Genomic DNA, 21,817 nt, shown 5'->3' on the forward strand with positions numbered 1-21,817 from the left:
ATAATGGAATGGTAACCCCGCCTGCGCTAACGGGATACGCTGGCGGAGCACCAGTGAAGGGTGATAGATGAGAATGAAAACAGGCCAGTTAGCCCCCATCATGATAAATTCATCAGGAATTAACCATGATAGTTTCCGGGGGGAACCGCGGGGAGGTCGACCTGGTTGGTTATATTGCTAGCAATGGGATTCTTAGTCTCCATTACTAGCAATCCCTTTCCCCCCGATTTGTTCGTATTTGTTTTATGTTTATTAACTAATAGCTCCGGCAGTTGTAAACCGATTTGGAACATTCTTTTCTTATCTGATTTATAAAAAGGGAGAATTTGTACAAAAGTCTTCCTTTTTTATAAAAGGAAGACTTTTGTCTTTACATTGGGGTACCTCTGTCCCAGATTGGTTAAATTGTTAAAACATAGCACTTCGAAATAATAACAAAAACATTAGTAAAGATTACTAGAGGGAGACCTTGTACAAAATAATTTGTTGGGGCATCTTTGTCCCATTCGTGTTTCTACCGTGAAGCAGTTGTGTTTGTGTGGCTGTGTTTCGGTGTGAAGGGTGGAATATGGCAGTGAATTTACAGGGTACAAAGGAATAACACCTGAGTCCTCAGGAATAGCAACGTATGGGGGGTATCATGTGCGAAACAGTATACTCTGTTATGTCTATGGTACTGCTTATGTCTATAGGCGACGGTTATCATTTTTCATCAGGCGTTCAGCTTGTTAGCCATTCTAAATTGCATAAAAAAAAATCTAAAAAGATATACTTACAGATTGGTTCTTTAGAAATTTTATCAAAATTAGTCGAGTAATAGTTTAGTTTTAAATCAAAATAACTGTATTTTTCCGTAATTGAAGTCGTTTTTTATTTTTGTGGGACACAATCTTAATTATTATCTGTGGGAATAACGTGAACATCGGAACAAAAATGCTATTAGAAATGTCCAAAAATAACTCTGATAAATGGAAATTGTCGTGAGAGAAATTTGTTCCTTTGTATGATAGAGAAAGTGGCTCCGATGGCGTCAAACAAAAACAAATGCTACAATTAAAATTCAAATGCTCTCGTCGATCGGTTGGATTCTTTAAAAAGATGCCGAGTTGCGTTAAATGTGTATTTTACGGTTTGTTTTTAAAATATTTACAAAAGGAATTGTTTCTCAATACTCGACAGCTTTGTGATTTCTAAACCAATTTAGATAGTTATTTTTCTAATAATTCTCTTTGTGCAATCTTTGTAAATTATTTAATTATTAGGTATTCTTCTTCCCACCCTTATCCCAACTATTAAATAGTGTCGGCGTAACATGTTTATTATCCATATTACAAAAAGATTTGATTTAGTTTTACGACCGGCCGCCTGCCTAACGTCAACCCTCTCTGGGACGGGGGAAAAGGATTGTTAGCAATGGAGTTTGACAGCCCCATTGCTAGCAATATACCTTATTAGATCGACCTCCACGTGACTCCCCCTGGAAACCATCGTGAACAATTCTTGTTGAATTCGTCACGATGGGTTAACTGACCTACTTCATCCTCACCTATCATCCTTCATTGGTGCCCCGCCGGTGTATACTGATAGCGCGGGTGGGGTTACCATTCCATTATCATCCATTAAAAAAAAAACCCTCTTTGGGAATGCATTTATTATTATTATTATTTAACAAAATTCACATCTCCCCTCTCAAGGAGAGGATATTGCAAACTAACCCTCGACAGAAGCACATTCGGCCAGGATTGAGGGCTCCAGACAGAAATCGGCGTACAATGCGGGCAGTATCTAAGAGCATCGCTTTCTGCGTCTTTCCCGGGAGTGAGCCGCCTCGGAATCCCAACCGTCTGTGATGTTGTTCTAAACTGGTTGGGATAAGACAATTCACCGACAAAACGATTATTATTATTACTATTTCAGCCGTTAACTGTCCACTGCTGGACATAAGCCTTCCCCATAAAGGGAGTTAAGCCAGTAATTACTTGGTAGACGAGTTGGCACTGCAGTTAGGGTTTAGAGATGTTTTAAGAGGGACGCTGCTACCAATCCCTCGACCTCCCTTAGTCGCCTCTTACGACACCCACAGGAAAGGAAGGGGTGGCCTATTCTATGCTGGGACCACACAGCATATATTTAATTATATCTTATCTTAATTAATATAATAAAATTGTCATTAGATGATGTCTGTATATGGAAAATATTTGAGAAAAAATAATATGAGCGGTTTTAATAAGAACAATAGGCGTTAAAATGATTTTTTTATTTTGTCTATCTGTCTGTATGTTTGTTCCAGCATTTTGACTTACTGCATCAAATTGAAAGGTGTTAATGGTGTTTCTTATCATCATCATAACATTAATCATTAATTGTTCACTCACTTAGACTTCCCCTATTGGCTGCCAAGCGTGGCAACTATTTGCCATTAGTTGCCACGCTGTCAGAGATACAGGTTTTATAACCTAGTTCAGACACAGATGTTTAAACTGATCCAAATGTATAAATTAATTCGTACCTACTTTTACTGTAATTTCCTGTGCTGAATTTGTTACAATCATGGTTATGCAATAAACTTTATTATTATTCTTATTAGTTGCCACGCTTGACAGGCAGGTTGGCAAGCGCAGTTAGGCTTTGGTCATGTTTTTACAGGGGCACTGCTGCCCAACCTTCGACCTTTAAATTCCCTTAGTCGCCTCTTACAACACGTGTATTTTTTATCTTGATACGACATTTTCAAATGGTCGATTTAATTGATTTTCCTATTTCTGAAATCCATTCACACGAAATAGCAAGTAAGTATTATATGTTCAGTGTGAACATAATTATTACAATAATGCCATCTATTCTGAAACTAAGCAGAGCTTGTATTGTAGCTTTTTTTTATACAACTTAGAATAGCAAACAAGCTGACGGCCCACTTGATGGAAAGTGGTAACCGTCGCCTGTAGTCATGAGCAGTACCATGGACATAACAGAGTATACTGTTTCGCCCATGATACCCCCCATGCGTTGCCATTCCTGAGGGCTCAGGTGTTATTCCTCTGTACCCTGTAAATTCACGCCATATCCCACCCTTCAAACCAAAACACAGCCATGCAAACACAACTGCTTCACGGTTGAAACACGAATGGGACAGAGGTAGAGGTTGTTGAGTTGATCAAGGGTTCCCAAACTTATTTTGTCTACTGCCCACTTTGAGAATAAGTTATTTTTTAGCGTCCCCATTTTTTCACCTACTCAAAAACCACTATTACTTCAAAATCAACAAATCACCCTCCAAGCCTCTATAAAACGCTCCCATTTTTTTCTGGTTCTCTTATCGCCCCGATTGAGCCCTGCTGCGCCCACAAGGGGGCGTTATCGCCCACTTTGGTAAAGGCTGTACTAGATACGTGACGAAAACCAAATACTTTTTTTGTGAGACAGATAGATTACAGGAAATACCCAAACCGATACAAACAGACATAATCATGTGATTAGAAGATTAACATTATTTTTGTACAGGCATCGAACCCGTGACCATTGGAAGATGAAACGGTTTGGTAATCCGCTACACGACCGACTCATTCCACTAATCCCCTTTACTGTTGTAAAGTCATCCATTAAAAACGCTTCAAAGTCGTTTAGAATGTTGATAATCCGACGTACTAATGGAACGCCTAGTATTCCAAATATTTAACGTTTATCAAACGTGTTTAGATAAAAAACTAAACCATAACATACAGGATTTATTTATTCATTTATACGGCGTACTTAATGCTAAATTGCTTGGGTACCTCAGTCCCATTAGTGTGTCTACCGTGAAGCAGTTGTGTTTGCATGGCTGTGTTTCGGTTTGAAGGGTGGGATATGGCGTGAATTTACAGGGTACAGAGGAATAACACCTGAGTCCTTAGGAATGGCACACACATGAGGAGTATCACGGGCGAAACAGTATACTCTGTTATGTCCATGGTACTGCTCATGTCTATAGGCGACGGTTACCACTTTTCATCAGGTGGACCGTCAGCTTGTTTGCCATTCTAAGTTGTATAAAAAAGCATTCTCTCCCAGTCAAACATAGGGAAGTGTCAGAATACTCGAATGCGGTACTAGTAATTATTGATATACATACATACATACTAAAATTCGCAGTCGAAGTATACAAAAATACAAACGTATATTATTCCATTTTCAACCTCAATACAAGTACATTTTGGTACAAAAAAAACCACAGACTTCGGTCGTGTCAAAACCAGTTATTTTTATTTAAAAACCAATGCACTGAACCGATTTTAGAGAAGTTTTTATGAGACCAATCTAAAAGTACATCTTCTGGGATAAAAATATAATTTTCCAAATCAGTTAACATTAAATGATGAAGAATTGAGGTAAGAAACGTAAAAAATAAGCGGATTGAGAATCTCATCCATTTTTGAAGTCGGTTAAAAAACGGACTGCTAACGTCAAAATTACGTACATAGTAGGTACATACTAGTATTATTATGTTAAAAGCACACCAATAATTGTATTTTCCTCGAAGAAGTTAATGAAGTAGGTACCTAAGTAAGCCATTCGGTTTTATAAAGAATGATGTTCACTGGAAATGTAGAGGAAAAACAAAGCTCGTAATTATATATAATCAAGTGAAATGTGTTTATTTTATTCTATTACGACGTACGTACAGACCTTACGGATGGTATCCCTTTTTTTTTCTGATTTTTTTATACCACTGAGGTGGCAAACAAGTATACGGCCCAACTAATGGTAAGCGGTTACCGTAGCCTATGAATGCCTGCAACACTAGAAGTATTACGCACGCGTTGCCGACCCTGAATAAACCTCTTTACACCCCTTTTGAAGAACCCCATGCTGTAGTCTCTTGGGAAATCCTCAGCAGGGAGCTGATTCCATAACCTGAGTGTTCGAAGCAGAAAACGTCTGTGAAACCGCGTTGTACACGACCATCTAAGCTGTTGTGTTCTATACACAGAAACGTCAATTGCTAAGCAATTGCATAGTAAAATGAACAATTATGGTTATAATTCATCATAATAATGAGAACTGTATTCAAAAACATTATAATAAGTTCATTTAAATATACATATATTATTATTATTTTCTTCTAATAAAATATATGAAATACAATTAAACCGTAGATCATATTGTATACATGCATCTAGATGGAGCAATGGGTGTCGAAAAACGTCTTATAAACGGCCAGCGAACAATTACTGTTTAGATGACAAAAATTAAAAAAAAAAACGCGTAATTATTTAGTGTTGCAAGTAATTCTTTTAGGATTAATTATGTAATTATCTCACAATTAATTATTATTATTAATTGTGAGAATTATTCTTAATTTATTGTAAAATTTATAATATTAACTGTGAGAGAATTACTTGAAATATTAATTTACTTATGTAATACTAGTTGTATCCCGCGGCTTCGTCCTTGGTCCTATCGTAATGTTGAGTAATCTATTATCTCCTTCAATAAATAAGCAATCAATTGTAATTGTTAAATACATATTGTAAGTATTTAATACAAATAAATATGCATGTATCAAAATGGCTGCCACATTAAATGATTCTGATAACGAATGAATATTTCAAATCTCTTCTCAACAATTTACCTAATTAATCGATGAAGACAAGAATTTTGGTGATGTGTTTTAAATATAAACGTTAAAATATAATTTTTATCCCACACTAAACCGATCAATAACTACATTCCAATACCCCTGTTCACAACACGCTCTGTTTTGACAAAGCGTTTATAATGAGACACTTTATCTAAACGGTATTAGTCTGTGATAAATTAATTATTTGTATCTTGACACTAATGAAGGCAATCTATTCAGAACATCTATTATATAATATATATTTTTTTCATAACAAGGAGATTCGATGGGTTTCTAATCCATGTTAAATGTACTTATGTAAAAATATGTTAAAAACTGGTACGATATAGTTTTTTTTTTATCTAGAAATATTTCCGTCTTGTAGAGAAACAAACAAAAAAAAAATACATCAGAATTAAAATAATATAATCACTGATCTTATCGGTACGTAATCCTTAATAATATTGTAAATATGAAAGTAAGTTTGTTTATCACCTTATAATGCCTTAACGGCTTAACCTATCGCTAACCAGAGGGAGACTGTACAAAAGTCGATTGCTTGGGTACCTCTGTCGGTGTATTCTGTTAAGAAAATCAATGTTATTTGCTTTTAAAGTCTAGTAAGTTAATTTATTACATTAATTTACTAGTATTCAATATGTTGACTATTGACATAATATGTTTCCCTGATTTAAGTATTTCAAATTGATATTTCACAGAGAAATAATTAATCTTACATTACTGCAATGTATCAGAGCTTATCAAAGCTTTAGGAAGCTTGCCAAAATCTCGTTCACATGTCGTACATCGTACCACATTCATTACATAAAGTAAGCTACGGTGCCCCGGCATTTGGCCGTTCATGCAACGCGGTGGCATAGTGCAATGCAGGTTTCAGGTAAATTGATGAGTTTAGAAAAGAGAAAAAAGAATTATGTAATAGAAACCTCTAGGGGGAAATGGATTGTTAGTAATGGAAACTGAGAATCCCATTGCTAGCACCTCCTCGCGGTTCTCCCTGGAAGCTATCATGGTTAATTCCTGATGAATTCATTATGATGGACTAACTGGCCTGTTTTCATTCTCATCTATCACCCTTCACTGGTGCTCCGCCAGCGTATCCCGTTAGCGCGGGCGGGATCACCATAGCATTTTCACCCATCAAAAAAAAAAATAGAAACCTCTTTTAGGATTAATGAAATGAGAATGTGTATCGATAATAAGTTACTCCAAAACATTACAGTAGTACTGTAATGTTTTGGAGGAAACAATAAAGAGTATATATAAGCATCGCTTTTAGGACATCACCAAGGCCTTACTGCGGTTGCCAACCCGCTCGTCAAGCGTGTTAACTGCTGGCAATCAGTACCAGAGGGAGACTTTGTACAAAAGTCGATTGCTTGGGTACCTCTGTCCCATTCGTGTTTCAACCGTGAAGCAGTCGTGTTTGCATGGCTGTGTTTCGGTTTGAAAGGTGGGATATGGCGTGAATTTACTGGGTACAGAGGAATAACATCTGAGTCCTCAAGAATGGCAACGCATGGGGGATATCATGGGCGAAACAGTATACTCTGTTGTGTCCGTGGTACTGCGCATGTCTATAGGCGACGGTTACCACTTTCCATCAGGTGCGCCGTCAGTTTGTTTGCCATTCTAAGTTGTATAAAAAAAAAAGATAGAAATTACTTTTTTTTTTTTTAATAAGAAATTAATATTCCAAATTGACTAGCTACAATTAATATTGATCGTCTTTCAAAACAAGTAACAAAAAAAAACAAACCTAAAACGAAAAACTAATGGAACGTAAAGAGAAAGGTTGTTTTTGGCATAAATTAAAAAGTATTAAACGAAATATGCTACTGATATCATTTAGGATAATCAAGATTAATTATATAAATTAATCAAACAAAATAATGTTACATTTGCATAAAAGCTGCTGAGCGAAATTTGAAAATATTCAGAGCAAAATAAATACGCTGTATTATATAATACCAGCTATATCCCGCGGCTCCGTCCGCGTGCATCAATACTTAAAGTATTGTATATGCTAAGTTAGGATATAACCTTAGTTAATAGATAAATAAGTTAATAGACACTTAGTTAATAGATAAATAATTAATAGTTTGTGTCTCAGCCGTTTATTGTCCATTGCTGTAGCCTCCTCCATTACGGGAGGTTCTGCCAGTAGTTGTCACGCATGGGAGGCGGGATAGCAACCGCAGTTTGGCTTTTAGAGATGTTCAAAGAGGAACACTGCTACCCATTTTTCGACTATAAGCTTTCTTAGTCGCCATACGACACTAACGGGAAAGGAAGGGGTAGTCCATTCTATGCTGGGACGTACATAGCAGTACAAAGATTAATAATTATTAATTAATTATGTAAATTTTTGTTTAGAATCGGTTAAAGTTAAGAAGCTGTTATATTGCTTATTAGGTAACGTTCTTGTAAACTTTTCGCTTGGAATATTAGCAAGTTATTATAACAAAGATAAAAGTTTTAACGAAGTTTTGTTTGTTGCCAACTATTTATCGAATCTATATAATTTAAGCTATATCTTTAATTAAGTTCCCTTAGTCGCCTCTTACGACATTCACGGGAAAGGAAGGGATGGCCCATTTTATGCTGGGACCACACAGCGACATTTCTCCATAATATAATAAGATTATGCTTTATTAAATTCCAAAATAGATAAATAAGATATATTTGATTATAAGAACTGAAGATCGTTATAAATTATCTGTTAAAAATATCATAGTGAAGGTTCATTTAAATTAATTAATTTGTTTTAGACAACTCGGATCCATTTTTGTTAGTTTAATACATTGGCGAAATCCGTTATTAGAAATTTGCACAACATTAAAGAACGATAAACATCATCGTCGTAATTATGTAAATTTATAATCTGATTTCACATTCAAGATCGCTTCTAAAATCATCACACGAAACTGTCATTACATCCGTTTTTGGAGTTGTTTTGAATTTAAAATAATACATTTTTTATGCAACTTAGAATGGTAAATAATCTGAGGGCCCTCCTGATGGAAAGTGGTAACTGTTGCCTATAGATATGAACAGTACCATAGACATAATAGAGTATGCTGTTTCGCCCATGCATAGCCATTACTGAGGACTCAGGTGCACACATCCAACCCTTCAAACCGAAACACAGCCATGCAAACAACTGCATCACTGTAGTAACACAAATGGCACATAGGTACCTAAGCAAATAGCATAAAGCGAATCTCCCTCTGGTGAGAAATATATATAAATGCATCCTTTTTTACATCCTGTCTAAGAATTAAATCAGTTTTAATAACTAGCTGTAACTGGCGGTGTTCGTCATCGTCATCATATGAGCCGTCATCCGTTCGCTGCTGAACATAGCCTTCCACCATAGACTGCCATAAGGAACGGTTCTAAGCCACCTGCATCGACTGACTCCCTGCGATGCATTTGAGGTCGACACTCCATCTAGTGGGGGGAGGTCATCCTACACTGCGTTTCCCCTAAAGGGTCATCACTTGAGAATCTGACCAACCCTTTGCCACTGCAGCTTGCTTATCCTTCTAGCGGTTTTACTCGCTTAAAAATAAATATAAAAAATAACGTATCCTATGAATCACATTAGGCGTAACATTGTAGTCCTCAGGAATGGCAATGCATGGGCATAATAGTTTGTTTTGTTATGTCCATGATGCTTCCCGGGTCTATAAGCGACGGTAACCACTTACTATTAAGTGGGCCGTCAGCTTGTTTGCCATTCTAAGTATCACAAGTCGTATGCCTACAGTCAGCTGGCCCTCTAGACAGGTGGTAAGCGAATTCATCGATGGAATCGACATCACATTGTATCTTCGAATCGACAACCGTTATTATGGGGGGAAAGGGATTGTTAGCAATAGAGTTTGACAGCTTCATTGCTAGCAATATGCCCTATTAGAACAATTCTTGTTGAATTCGTCGCGATGGGCTAACTGACCTGCTTCATCCTCACCTATCATCCTTCACTGGTGCCCTGCCGGTGTTATATTTTAATTCATAATGTAATTCATTAGTATCCCGTGTGGTCCCGACATAGAATAGGCCACCCTTCCTTTCCCGTGGATGTTGTACTCGTAAGAGGCGACTAAGAGAGGACGAGGGACGGGCAACAGCGTCTCTTTTAAAACATCTCTAAAGACTAACTGCGGTTGCCAATCCGCCTATCCAGTGTGCCAGCTACTGACAAAACTTTCCTGGAGGAGGCTTGTGTTCACCAATTGATAGTGAAATACTAATATAATGATGATCATGACTGTAGTAAAAAAAAAAGATACATTCTTTTTTATTTCGTATAAAAATAAATTAATAATGTTTGTTTAATACTGAACAGACACTACCAGATAATATCAGAGGGAGACTTTGTATAAAAGTCGTTTGCTTGGGCACCTCTGTCCTATTCGTGTTTCTACCGTGAAGCAGTTGTGTTTGCATTGTTATATTTCGGTTTGAAAGGTGGGATATGGTAGTGAATTTACAAGGTACAGAGGAACAATATCTTAGTCCTCAGGAATGGCAACGCATGTTGGATATTATGGATGAAATAGTATACTCTGTTATGTCCATAGTACTGCTCATGTCTATAAGCGACGGTTATCACTTTTCGTCAGGTGGACCGTCAGCTTTATTGCTATGCTAGGGTGCATAAAAAAATCTGAACATATTACTACACAGCCATGTTATAATTTAATATATAATATAATTTATTACCATTTAGTTACTAAGTACATTATACTCGTATATTTCTAAATTGTTTGTCAGACAGCCATGTTGGTTGAAAACATAACACCATCTCATTGTACTAATGTACTTATCTATTTCTGTATGTAATTGATGTACAATATATATCTTTGTCACCTCATTGATTACTTTTCGAGTCTCTGAGATTGATGGGAAGGGAGCCCCATGGGAATTTGTCCGCCATTGTGTCCCTTTTGTTGTACATTGTATGGGTATTACATAAACAACTCAATGTACTAGAACACAATATATTGGAAGCAAGGGATCAATTAATGGATTAATGCGAACTAGCAATATACCCTGTCAGGTTGACCTCCGCGTGGTGTCCCCTGGAAACCATCGTGCTGAATTCCAGGTGTATTCATCACGGTAGGAAAACTGACCTGCTTTTCATTGACTGACCCTCACTGGTGCCCCGCTAGTGTATACCGTTAGCGCAGGCGGAGTTTCCATTTCATTATCATCCATTAAAACATCATCTTCCTACCCTTATTCCAATTATTATTTGGGGTCAGCGTAATATGTTTTTTATCCATACGAGTATAACAAAAAGATTTGGCTTATAGTTTTACGACCGGTCGTCTGCCTAACGTCAATACTTTTTTTACCGGCCAGTGACCATATTCCGGTCACTCAAATGAAGTCATGAGCAAAAGTTAATATTGTATACATGAATACTTAAGCGACTAGTAAGTTATTTATCATTATTCATCATTACAGCTGATAATGTTCTACTGCTGAAACTCTCCCATGATCTATAACAGAGTATTCCTTATGGTTTACATCAACGGTAATATATTTGAGGTCGTCACTTCAATTAGTGGGAGATCTTCCTGCACTCTAACATATTGGTTTGTACGAGACTCATTACAGAAAAGATAATCTTACTTTTCTTGGTAATTAGGTAAATAGTAAAAAAAAATTAAACACTAGAAAATATGGGATCCATCTATACCTACCGGAGGATACAATACACCGCTAAAGGCCACAATAACTCGCTAACTTATGTGACGGACATATTTAACTCTTAACAAACATGTACGCTTGTACTGTAGATAGTAATCGGATAAGATTAGCAAACAAAAACAGTTACACGCGAAAAAATATGGGCAACAACTGTACCAAAGGAGACAATACACCGCTAAAGGGCACAATGACTCGCTAACTTCTTAACAAACATGTACACTTGTACTTTAGATAGTAATAGAATAAAATTAGTAAACAAAAACTTAGTTACACGCGAGAAAATATGGGGACCAACTGTACCAAAGGAGACAATACACCGCTAAAGGGCACAACGACTCGCTAACTTCTTAACAAACATGTACACTTGTACTTTAGATAGTAATCGAATAAGATTGGTAAACAAATACTTAGTTATACGCGAAAAAATATGGGGACCAACTGTACCAAAGGAGACAATACACCGCTAAAGGGCATAACGACTCACTAATTTTATATTCTGGACATATCAATTAAAAATAAAATATGTCTTTATTGCTGTTTATTATAATTTACAATACAATATTACATTTATTACCGACGATCGATTTTTTTCAACAACAGCTTGTCCTTCGACAAAAGCCTCTTCCAAAGATTTCCATCTATTTCTGGACATATCTCTCTTCAGTCGTACACTCTTGACAGAGTAGTCGTGGTTTTTATGATAATAGTGGATCGTCGATGAGGCCCTCCTTCGCAATTGAGGTTCTCGCAATGCGTCTCCATATACTTCTGCTCACAGCCGAGCGGGAGACTCAATAGACTGCTGTGTGGTCATTCTGATGAGGACATATCTGTCTTACATCAAACACTTGTATGCCTAATTTATATAACCGAAAATCATTACTATGGCTTCAATCACGATCGATTGAATAAGTTAACAAAAACATATTACGTATATGTTTAAATTTGCCGCCTTCTGTGTTGTTTTGACGTTTACCATAGATCATATAGTTTTTTTTTTAATTGGTGAAAATGGAATGGTAACTCCGCCCGCGCTATCGGTATACACCGACGAGGCATCACTGAAAGATGATAGGTGAGAATAAATGCAGGTAAGTTGGCCCACCATGATGAATTCGACGAGAATTAAACATGATTGTTTGACAGGGGGAACCGCGAGGAGTTCGACCTGGTTGGGTATATAACTAGTAATGGGATTCTTAGTCTCCATTACGAACAATCCCTTTCCCCCCTAGATCATATAGTTGGTTGAGACTTTTGACATATTCTCTCTAATCTGTATTGTTCACTTTAAAATAAAATGGTTTCCTGCTATTTACTGAATTTAACGTCTATTTTCAATAACAAAATAGATTAAACAAAATAACATTACGCTACGAAATATGAAACCATCTGTACCTAAGGATACAATACATCGCTAAAGGCCACAACAACCCGCTAATTTCGCAGGCAAAGCGATCCCATTCAATTGGTAATTTATTAGGCCATTGTCTGTACAAGATTTACACCCGGTATTGTACAGAGAAATTAATTTAACTAATGATACCGCACGATGGATCGGTGTGAGAAGATCTATGTTGCAAAGTTAAGGATAAATTTGTTAAGTCTTTTAACATATATTCCTCTTGAAGCACATTAAAACGGCTCCCAATCTGTCAACGTCGTGATTTTTATATTTTATTTTTCTCGTATTCTGTACTGTGTAATTGCTCCTCCCAATTTTATCTTTGCGAGCGAAACAATTTCCTTGTTCCCACTGGCATCTCTTTTTTTTTATGGGTGAAAATGGCATTGTAACCCCGCCTGCGCTAACGGGATACGCTGGCGGAGCACTAGTGAAGGGTGATAGATGAGAATGAAAACAGGCCACTTAGCTCATCATGATGAATTCATCAGGAACTAACTATGATATTTACAAGGAGAGACCGCAAGGAGGTCGACCTGGTTAGGTATATTGCTGGCAATGGAATTCTCAGTCTCCATTACTAACAATCCTTTTTCCCCCTCCACTGGCATGTCCAACAGGTCGAGTAAGTTCCTCATTCTAAAAATCCCTCCTCTAACCTCCTAATGCTATAGTGACTCATTTACGATTCCACAGGAAAGGAAGTACATGAAATATTATTTAATAACAAAGTTTCATACCAACCGTTTGGGTAAGTGGCGATCCTCGACCGTTCGTACATTTATAGATGGCGTATCAAGGTTAAACATGTACCAGATTTTACGTTAAACCCTCAGAAACCCAACTATAAAAACCACATTCAACATGCTTTACTTTTTGCGTGATATCGGAATAAACATATATACAGACATACAGATAAAAATTCTAAAAATTATTATTTTGACTTCTATTACTCTACAGAAGGGTAAAAATGTTGGGACACTTGATACGACACGACGAACTTATGAACATTATAATAGAAGGTAAGATAGAAGGAAAGAGGGGAAGAGGGAGACCGAGGCATAGTTACATCAAGCAGATCAAGGAAGGAGTTGGTGTCGTGTCGTATCAAGAGGTGAAGAGACTCGCTGTAAATCGTAGTGAGTGGCAAGAGCTCCACCGACAAGAGCGCAGCTCTTAAATAGGATAGATAGATAGATAGGTACTCTTCATTGTTTCCTCCAAAAGATTACAATAGTAAACCTATTATAAATATAAATAATTACAATGAGAAAATCATGGAAGACCTTATCGCTAAAAGCGATCTCTTCCAGGCATATATATATATATATATATATATATATATATATATATATATATATATATATATATATATATATATATATATATATATATATATATATATAAATAGGATAGGATACATTACTTTATTATATATGATATGTACAGACATCGTTCAATTACAATTTTTTATTAGTAAGATAATGTGACAGTATGTTTATTTATTAGCTACCACTTGCCATTGTGACAATTTATATAGTATAATATTCGTTTAATGTTAGTATATAAATATTTTGGGTAAAGAAAAATTTAGACTACTTCTTATCAATGTTAATCAATTGTACAGGTTACGCAGACGAAGTCGCGTGTGAAAACTAGTTTGATATAATATATATGCAGGAATAACAACCACAATAATTAATAAAGCTACACAGAGTAATAAAATGCAGTATATTAATTACTGTGTGAGTATGCGTATAGCTGTGTCCCTTCACTGGACTTTCCAACTGGTTTCCTTTCCTAGCACTTGCCTAGATCAGCAGGCACTTTCCCCACGCCACTTACTTCTGTTACTGACACTAAATTATTGGAAACTAGCGGCCCGTCCCGGCTTCGCACGGGCGTACATTTTTACAACATTTTAAAAAGCGATTTATGTGACATAACTATAATAGTTAGGCATATAGTATCGCGAAGTTTTTTGTAGTTATTGATATTTTCTTCAATATTGTAGAACATACTTTTGTTCTAACACCGATAGTTTCCGCAGCACACGCGACGAAAATATATTTTATAACATGTTTTTACACCTTGAGTTACGTTACTAAAGCTTTAGTAAGGATCCCTAATCTTTTCTAGCAATAAATATAGCCTATGTTACTTAGGGTGAATGTAGCTTTCTAATGGTGAAAGAATTTTTGAAATTGGCAAAATGGTTTTTTTTTATACCACTGAGGTGGCAAACAAGCATGGCCCACCTGATGGTAAGCGGTTACCATACCCCATGAACGCCTGCAATACCAGGGGTATTACGCTCGCGATGCCGACCCTGTAGAAACCTCATTACCCCCCTTTTGAAGAACCCCATGCTGTAGTCTCTTGGGAAAACCTCGGCAGGGAGCTCATTCCATAACCTGAGTGTTCGTGGGAGAAAATATCTCTGAAACCTCAACCTGACGGTTACCACTTTCCATCAGATGGACCGTCAACTTGTTTGCCATTCTAAGTTGTATAAAAAAAAAATAGTGGTCAATACTAACAATAATAATAATAAAATGGTTCCTAACCAAAAAAAGGTTGGGAACCCCTGCTGTAGCCTATGGACACTTGCAGCACTAGGGGTGTGTCACGTGCACGTTGAATTTCTAGAAAAACGAGGAAATTTATACGCGCGAAAAAAGCGCCCCCTATCTCGCAAGCTGTAACGGTGACTCGAATTATATACAGTACAGCAATATGAAAATAAATCGTACAGCATTAATATCGTGTTACCGCGACTCGATTGCACCGTCGCACAGTGGGAACTTTAACTCCTTTTCATCTCATAAATCTATAACTTCCGTATTAATAAAGATATGTACATGATTTTTTTTCCTGATAATCTTAAATATATATGCTTTTAAATTATGTATGCGTTGTGAGTAAAAATGTATTTCTAATAGTTATAAATAATATAGGAATACAAGAAATATAAAATTTGTAGGCTTACATTTATGTCCTAAGAAATTTATACAGGAATAAGTAAAAGTATCTGCGTAAAAAACAAAAACTCTTATAAAGATAACTTAGAAGTCACTCAAGAGCTCCTTTACTTCATCAAAAAGTTCTAAATATTTTTTATTGGAAGGTTTTCTTAAACTTGTATGTATGGGTCAGAGGTATATAAAAGTGCGTGTAGAACATCTTCGTTGGTGGCTACCCTCGAACATTGTCTTGCATGATGAAGCCTGAACTGTTTATAGTCTTTGTTCCGTGACTCTTGATCATCTTCTAAAAGTTGCCCAAAAGGCAAGACAGAAAAGTAACGTATCACACTTTCACAATGAATCAACACCTTGTGATTTTGCGGATAGCAAGATTCTGTAACTTCACGAATCAACTTGTATGATGGAAACAATAAGCAATTCTTTGCTATCAAACAACTCATCATATTTTCTTACTGTGCCTTGTTCAGATCCAATTCTATAAAAATGCTAAGATCTTCATCTTTTGAATATGCTGTTATATTTGTCGGTTCATTAAGAAAATTACTGCGTATTTCACTCTTTTTTTCTGACGGCCATGCTCGTAAAATATCAACGATGAATGCTTCATCTACTTCACCACGTGACCTTAAACCCTGTACATATGAGTTCAGTATGAAATCAAGTCCATAGGTATCAAGCAGTCCCTTGTTTTTCCGTTTCTTTGTACTCTCTGAACTGTCATTGTATCTTTTAGAAGGTCTTCCTCTTTTCTCTGTCGAAGTAGTAGGTTCAGGTTCGCATGTTGTTTTTTCTAGATTTACAGTGAAAATGACATTAAACCAATTGCTATTTTGATTTAAAAACTGTTCTTTCTTTCGACCACATTTCGTATAGCGTTGACGAAACTGAGTTATGAAGGACTTCTAAATACTTGCGAATATAGCAAAAATTCTATATTCACATCTGAAGATTCGGTAATATTATTTCGTACATAGTTTGAGATATAATCAATATAATTTGTATCACTTTCAACAATAAGAGACTTAAGTCGCGTCCGGTACACGAGACTTCACTTATTGCGGAGAGATAAGTAATTAACAATTGTTTAGAAATAACAAATGCTTATAAAGAACTGTAATATTTCATATGTAAATGCACTATTTTATACTTAATAATGATCATAGACGTGTGCAAAATTACTTCATTTAAAAAATTCATCATTATGCGGTTATGCGGTAAAGAATAGGTCTGTATGGAAATGGGAACTAAATACTATGTGAAATACTTGTTAAAAGTAACGTAAAAGATAAAATATAAAGTAATAATTGAGACAAAAGTATTTTTTTGAGTGTCCAGACAGATAATCTCAAATAAAGAAAAAAATCTTAATATACGTACTTAGAAAAAAACATTCTCACCATGATATTATACTAGATTTAAATATATTACGCAGTAAAACTGCAAAAAAAAATCTTTTGCCCTCAAATTACATTATATTTCCTAATAAATTAAACCAAAATCAGAACTTCGGCAAGCTTCGGCAACTGTCAAATCTCCAACTGAAAGTTTGAGAAAAGAAAATAATACATATAACGATATATGGTTCTTTGGTTAAGTAATATTGTACTAAACTAAATATATTTTTATTTTATAGTAAAGTACACATTCTAAGCATTTTAAAATGGTATCACACTATATGACTTCTATTGTTTTGATACTATAAAATTATACCAAACGAAATTTAAGTTTCATAATTATTTTTGTATTTTTTTCATTCCTTGACTTTAGATGCTCTGTTCTATGAAGTATGAACAGTGACAGATTTGAATCATACTTATAATGACAGAGTAACTCTTTAGCTACAATTTGAGGTATTATACATGCATATCCACAGAGTTTTAGAAAAAGTATTTATGAGATGGCTTTCTTAGGAGAGTTCCCACTGTGCGTCGCTGGTATCACGTTATATTTTTTTCTATTAATCTAGAAACAAATTGGACGATGTTATAATTTACCTCAGCTCTAGTGATGGATGGATAATATCCAACAATAGGGGGGAAAGGGATTGTTAGTGATGGAGACTGAGAATCCCATTGCTAGCAATATACCCAACCAGGTTGACCTCCTCGCGGTTCCCCCTGGAAACTATCATGGTTAATGCCAGTGGAGGAGGAAAAAGGATTGTTAGTAATGGAGACTGAGAATCCTATTGCCAGCAATATACCCAACCAGGTCGAACTCCTCGCGGTTCCCCCTGGAAACTATCATGGTTAATTCCTGATGAATTCATCATGATCGGCTAACTGGCCTGTTTTCATTCTCATCTATCACCCTTCACTGGTGCTCCGCCAGCGTATCCCGTTAGCGCAGGCGGGGTTACCATAACATTTTCACCCATCAAAAAAATATCTAGCAATATCTGTATATTGCAATTATAATTTCTATATATTGGCCCAATAAATAATATATTAAATTTTGATTATCCAATATATAATATAAAAATGAAATACCCAATCGAAATAAATATAGGTAAATGACTGTTATGGGACGATATCAAAATGAGTGACGGCCGCCCGTCCAACGGTGGCAATGACATAATGATCTCATCTGCATTATCGGTATACATTGGCAACAGATACTTTGTACAAAAGTCGATTGTTTGGGTACCTCTGTCCCATTCGTGTTTCAACCGTGAAGCAGTTGTGTTTGCATGGCTGTGTTTCGGTTTGGAGGGTAGGATATGGCAGTGACTTTACAGGGTACAGAGTACAGTTTATTTTTTCAGCCGTTAACTGTCCACTGCTGGACATAAGCCTTCCCTATAAGAGGAGTGTTTCCAGTAGTTGCCACACTTGGCAGGCGGGTTGGCAACCGCAATTAGGCTTCAGAGATGTTTTAAGAGGGACGCTGCTGCCCATCCCTCGCTCTTATTCGCCTCTTACAATACCCACTGAAAAGGTGGCCTTTTCTATGCCGGGACCACATAGAGATTTGCCTCTATAGTGGTATAAAAAATAATTAATAGACGAAATTAAGAAAGATCTTTTGGAATTTACATAAAAAATTTAGGAGTACTCGCCACAAGTTGGTCATAAATACTCATATAAAAACATCTTGCGCGCTCGCCTCGCATTTCTAATGTAAGTATTCAAAACTTTTCAGATCCAAGTCTTTAATTAAGTCAGGTATAACTCCGCGGAAGTTCATTACATTAACTACTGAATTAGTGTCATTAAACAAAGTGGAGTTAAACGAAATAGCTGCCTGTTAAACTTTGGAAGCAGGTTCAGTTTCAAACAACTAATCGAGAACCGATTATTACTATATTTTTAACTGGCTTTTGAATAACGAATCTGTTTTAAAGTATTTTTAAAGACTAACTTTTATATTGCAATCCAGAATTATTTTTTAATGGATGATAATGTGGACGAATTTGTCCGCCGGCTGGCACGCGCTATGTTCAGCCGGGCGGATAATAGCGTCCACCCCCATTTAAGGGACCTCGCCCCACTCCATGCGCGTCCCCCGGACGCAACGCGCGCATTGCCGCGAGATCTCCTGCGCACAGCAGACACAACGCAGGGCGACGGTTCAACCGGCCCTGCACGGTCGACGACGTGAATAAATTTCCCCATTTCCCATTTCTCCCACAAGAAATGTTTCCCCTAGCCGACACTATTCACAATAGTGTCGGCTCGGCCCCACGGGTCGAAAACATCGACGCGTAGGCGGCAGCCTACGCAGTATGCGCCCGGGCAAAGAGCGATTGCTCGAGGCCCGCACCTGCAACCCCGTAAAGGGCTGCGGATGAACCTTTGTTGTTGGATGATAATGGAATGGTAACCCTGCCTGCGCTAACGGTATACGTTGTCGGGTACCAGAGGGATGATAGGTGAGTCTGAAAAGGCTGGTCAGTTAGCCCATCGTGGTAAATACACCTGGAATTCAGCACGATGGTTTTCAGGGGGGACTATGTGGAGGGGGACCTGACAGGGTATATTGCTAGCAATTGGAGTGGTGGTCCGTATCACTAAAACAATTCCATCCCCCCCTCACTAATTCGTGGTTTTAGAATGTCGGCCATATTGAATTTAGTGTTTTTTATAACACGGGGCAAACGAGCACGCGGCTCACCTAATGGTAAGTGACTACCGCCGCCCATGATCACCCACAACACCAGCGGCATTGCACGTGTGCTGCCGGCCTTTTAAAGATTGAATATGCTCTTTTCTTAGTGCTTATGTATTGTATTGTTTATAATTACTCCTCTCCATCCAAAGGTTGCCTGGAAGAGATCGCTCTTAGCGATAAGGTCGCCCATTGTTTTCTCATTGTGATTATTTTTTGTAATTATTTATATTTATAATAAGTTTACTATTGTAATCTTTTGGAGGAAACAATAAAAAGTATCTATCTATCTATCTATATTGTATTGTATCCGCCATTACTTGCACCTGTAAAAGGAATTTGTGTGCAAACGACACGAGACGATATAAATATCTGTATTATGGCTCACCGCAAATAAACCTGAGTTTACTGCATCCACTTAGAAATATTTTACTTAGTAACACTTTCATATTGTTAATGCACATGGCTTGCTTTTTACACAACTGCATAAAATGGGAGTATAACGTTTTCAGGGATCGTATATGTGAGTTTCTTTATGCTATCATAACTACTAAATACCTAAACAGATTTTAATGTTTAGAGTATCGTTCAGAACGAGTATCGTTCCTTTCATTATTAATTCGTAAGTGATAATATTAATTTTTTTTTCTTATGAAAACAAGAAAACTTGCAAAATTGTTTCCTTTAGTGGGGGGGGGGGGAGGTCATACTACGTTTCCTCGTACGTGATCGCCACTAACGTCCTCATCGGTTGTAGTTACTAAAGCTATGTGACCAGCCCATTGCCACATCAGCTTGCTTATCCTTCGGCCTATATCGGTGACTTTTGTTCTTATGCGGATTTCCCCTTTTTGGATTCTGTCACACGAAGAAACTCCGAGCATAGCTCTCTCCATAGCTCGCTGAGTAATTTATAATATGCTTTATAATAATTACTTTAAAAGCACTTTTTAATAATCAGGGGCGATTCAAAATTGGCGAATTTTCGAAAGGTTCCTTTAATAAAAATGAGATTAGAATTGTCTTTAAATATAGATTATAATATTTTTTTTACTACTTATATTAAAAATATATAAATATAAAAAAATTATACTTCTATTACAAGCATGTTACACTATTGTGTGTTTCGTATATGTGGTATCGACTTTTACATCATAATTATATTATTAAATAATTAACATTTTTATTCATTACAGATCGTCTGGTCACACGTCCGAACTCTATCAACATGAGAATAGAAATGACGAAATAGTTCGAAATTCAAATCGCCGACATGGGAAGTGGGCTCAGTAGTACCAACAGCAAAAAATGGCAAGGCAAGAAACGGGAGGTGCCCCCACACGCGGAGTCCTCCAGAATATTGTTTCTTCTATACCTCATACACAGAACATGGAATGTCGTTCTTGAACATGTTGACTCAAAGAGCGCGAGGTAAGTTGACCGATTTTTATTTTTATTTGTGACTTCTATTAGCTGTAAAATTATTGTGAAAATATGACAATTATATTGCAATATTTATTGAATGACTAACTTTTACCCGCGACTCTGTTCGCGTAACCGAGATATGTTCACTGACCGATATAAAAAGCAGCCTAGGTACTCTTTTATAACCTCTTACCTAATTACGTGTATACCAAATTTCATAGTGCTTGTTTAAGCTATTATGGCGCTAAGAAGTAACAAACGATCAAACAAACTTTAACAATAGTATATGGGGGGAAAGGGATTGTTAGTAATGGACACTGAGAATCCCATTGCTAGCAATATACCCAACCAGGTCGACCTCCTCGCGGTTCCCCCTGGAAACTATCATGGTTATTTCCTGATGAATTCATCATGATGGGCTAACTGGCCTGTTTTCATTCTCATCTATCACCCTTCCCTGGTGCTCCGCCAGCGTATCCCGTTAGCGCAGGCGGGGTTACCATACCATTTGTACACATAAAAAAAAAAATATTAACAGTATTGAGT

General features: G+C 36.8%; 1 protein-coding gene across 1 annotated transcript in view; it reads left to right on the forward strand.

Moving 5' to 3' along the window:
- The window catches only part of LOC113509559 (uncharacterized), a 188,818-nt gene that overhangs the window by 28,630 nt on the left and 138,371 nt on the right, over window positions 1-21,817 (forward strand). The window contains exon 2 of the mRNA XM_052903347.1: window positions 21,043-21,277. Coding sequence (XP_052759307.1) covers window positions 21,120-21,277 — 158 coding nt within the window. The 5' untranslated portion in view covers window positions 21,043-21,119. The remainder of the gene's footprint in view (window positions 1-21,042; window positions 21,278-21,817) is intronic.

Source organism: Galleria mellonella, unplaced genomic scaffold, assembly GCF_026898425.1.
Source record: "Galleria mellonella isolate WM207_F2 unplaced genomic scaffold, CSIRO_AGI_GalMel_v1 utg139, whole genome shotgun sequence".
NCBI classification, from domain to species: domain Eukaryota; kingdom Metazoa; phylum Arthropoda; class Insecta; order Lepidoptera; family Pyralidae; genus Galleria; species Galleria mellonella.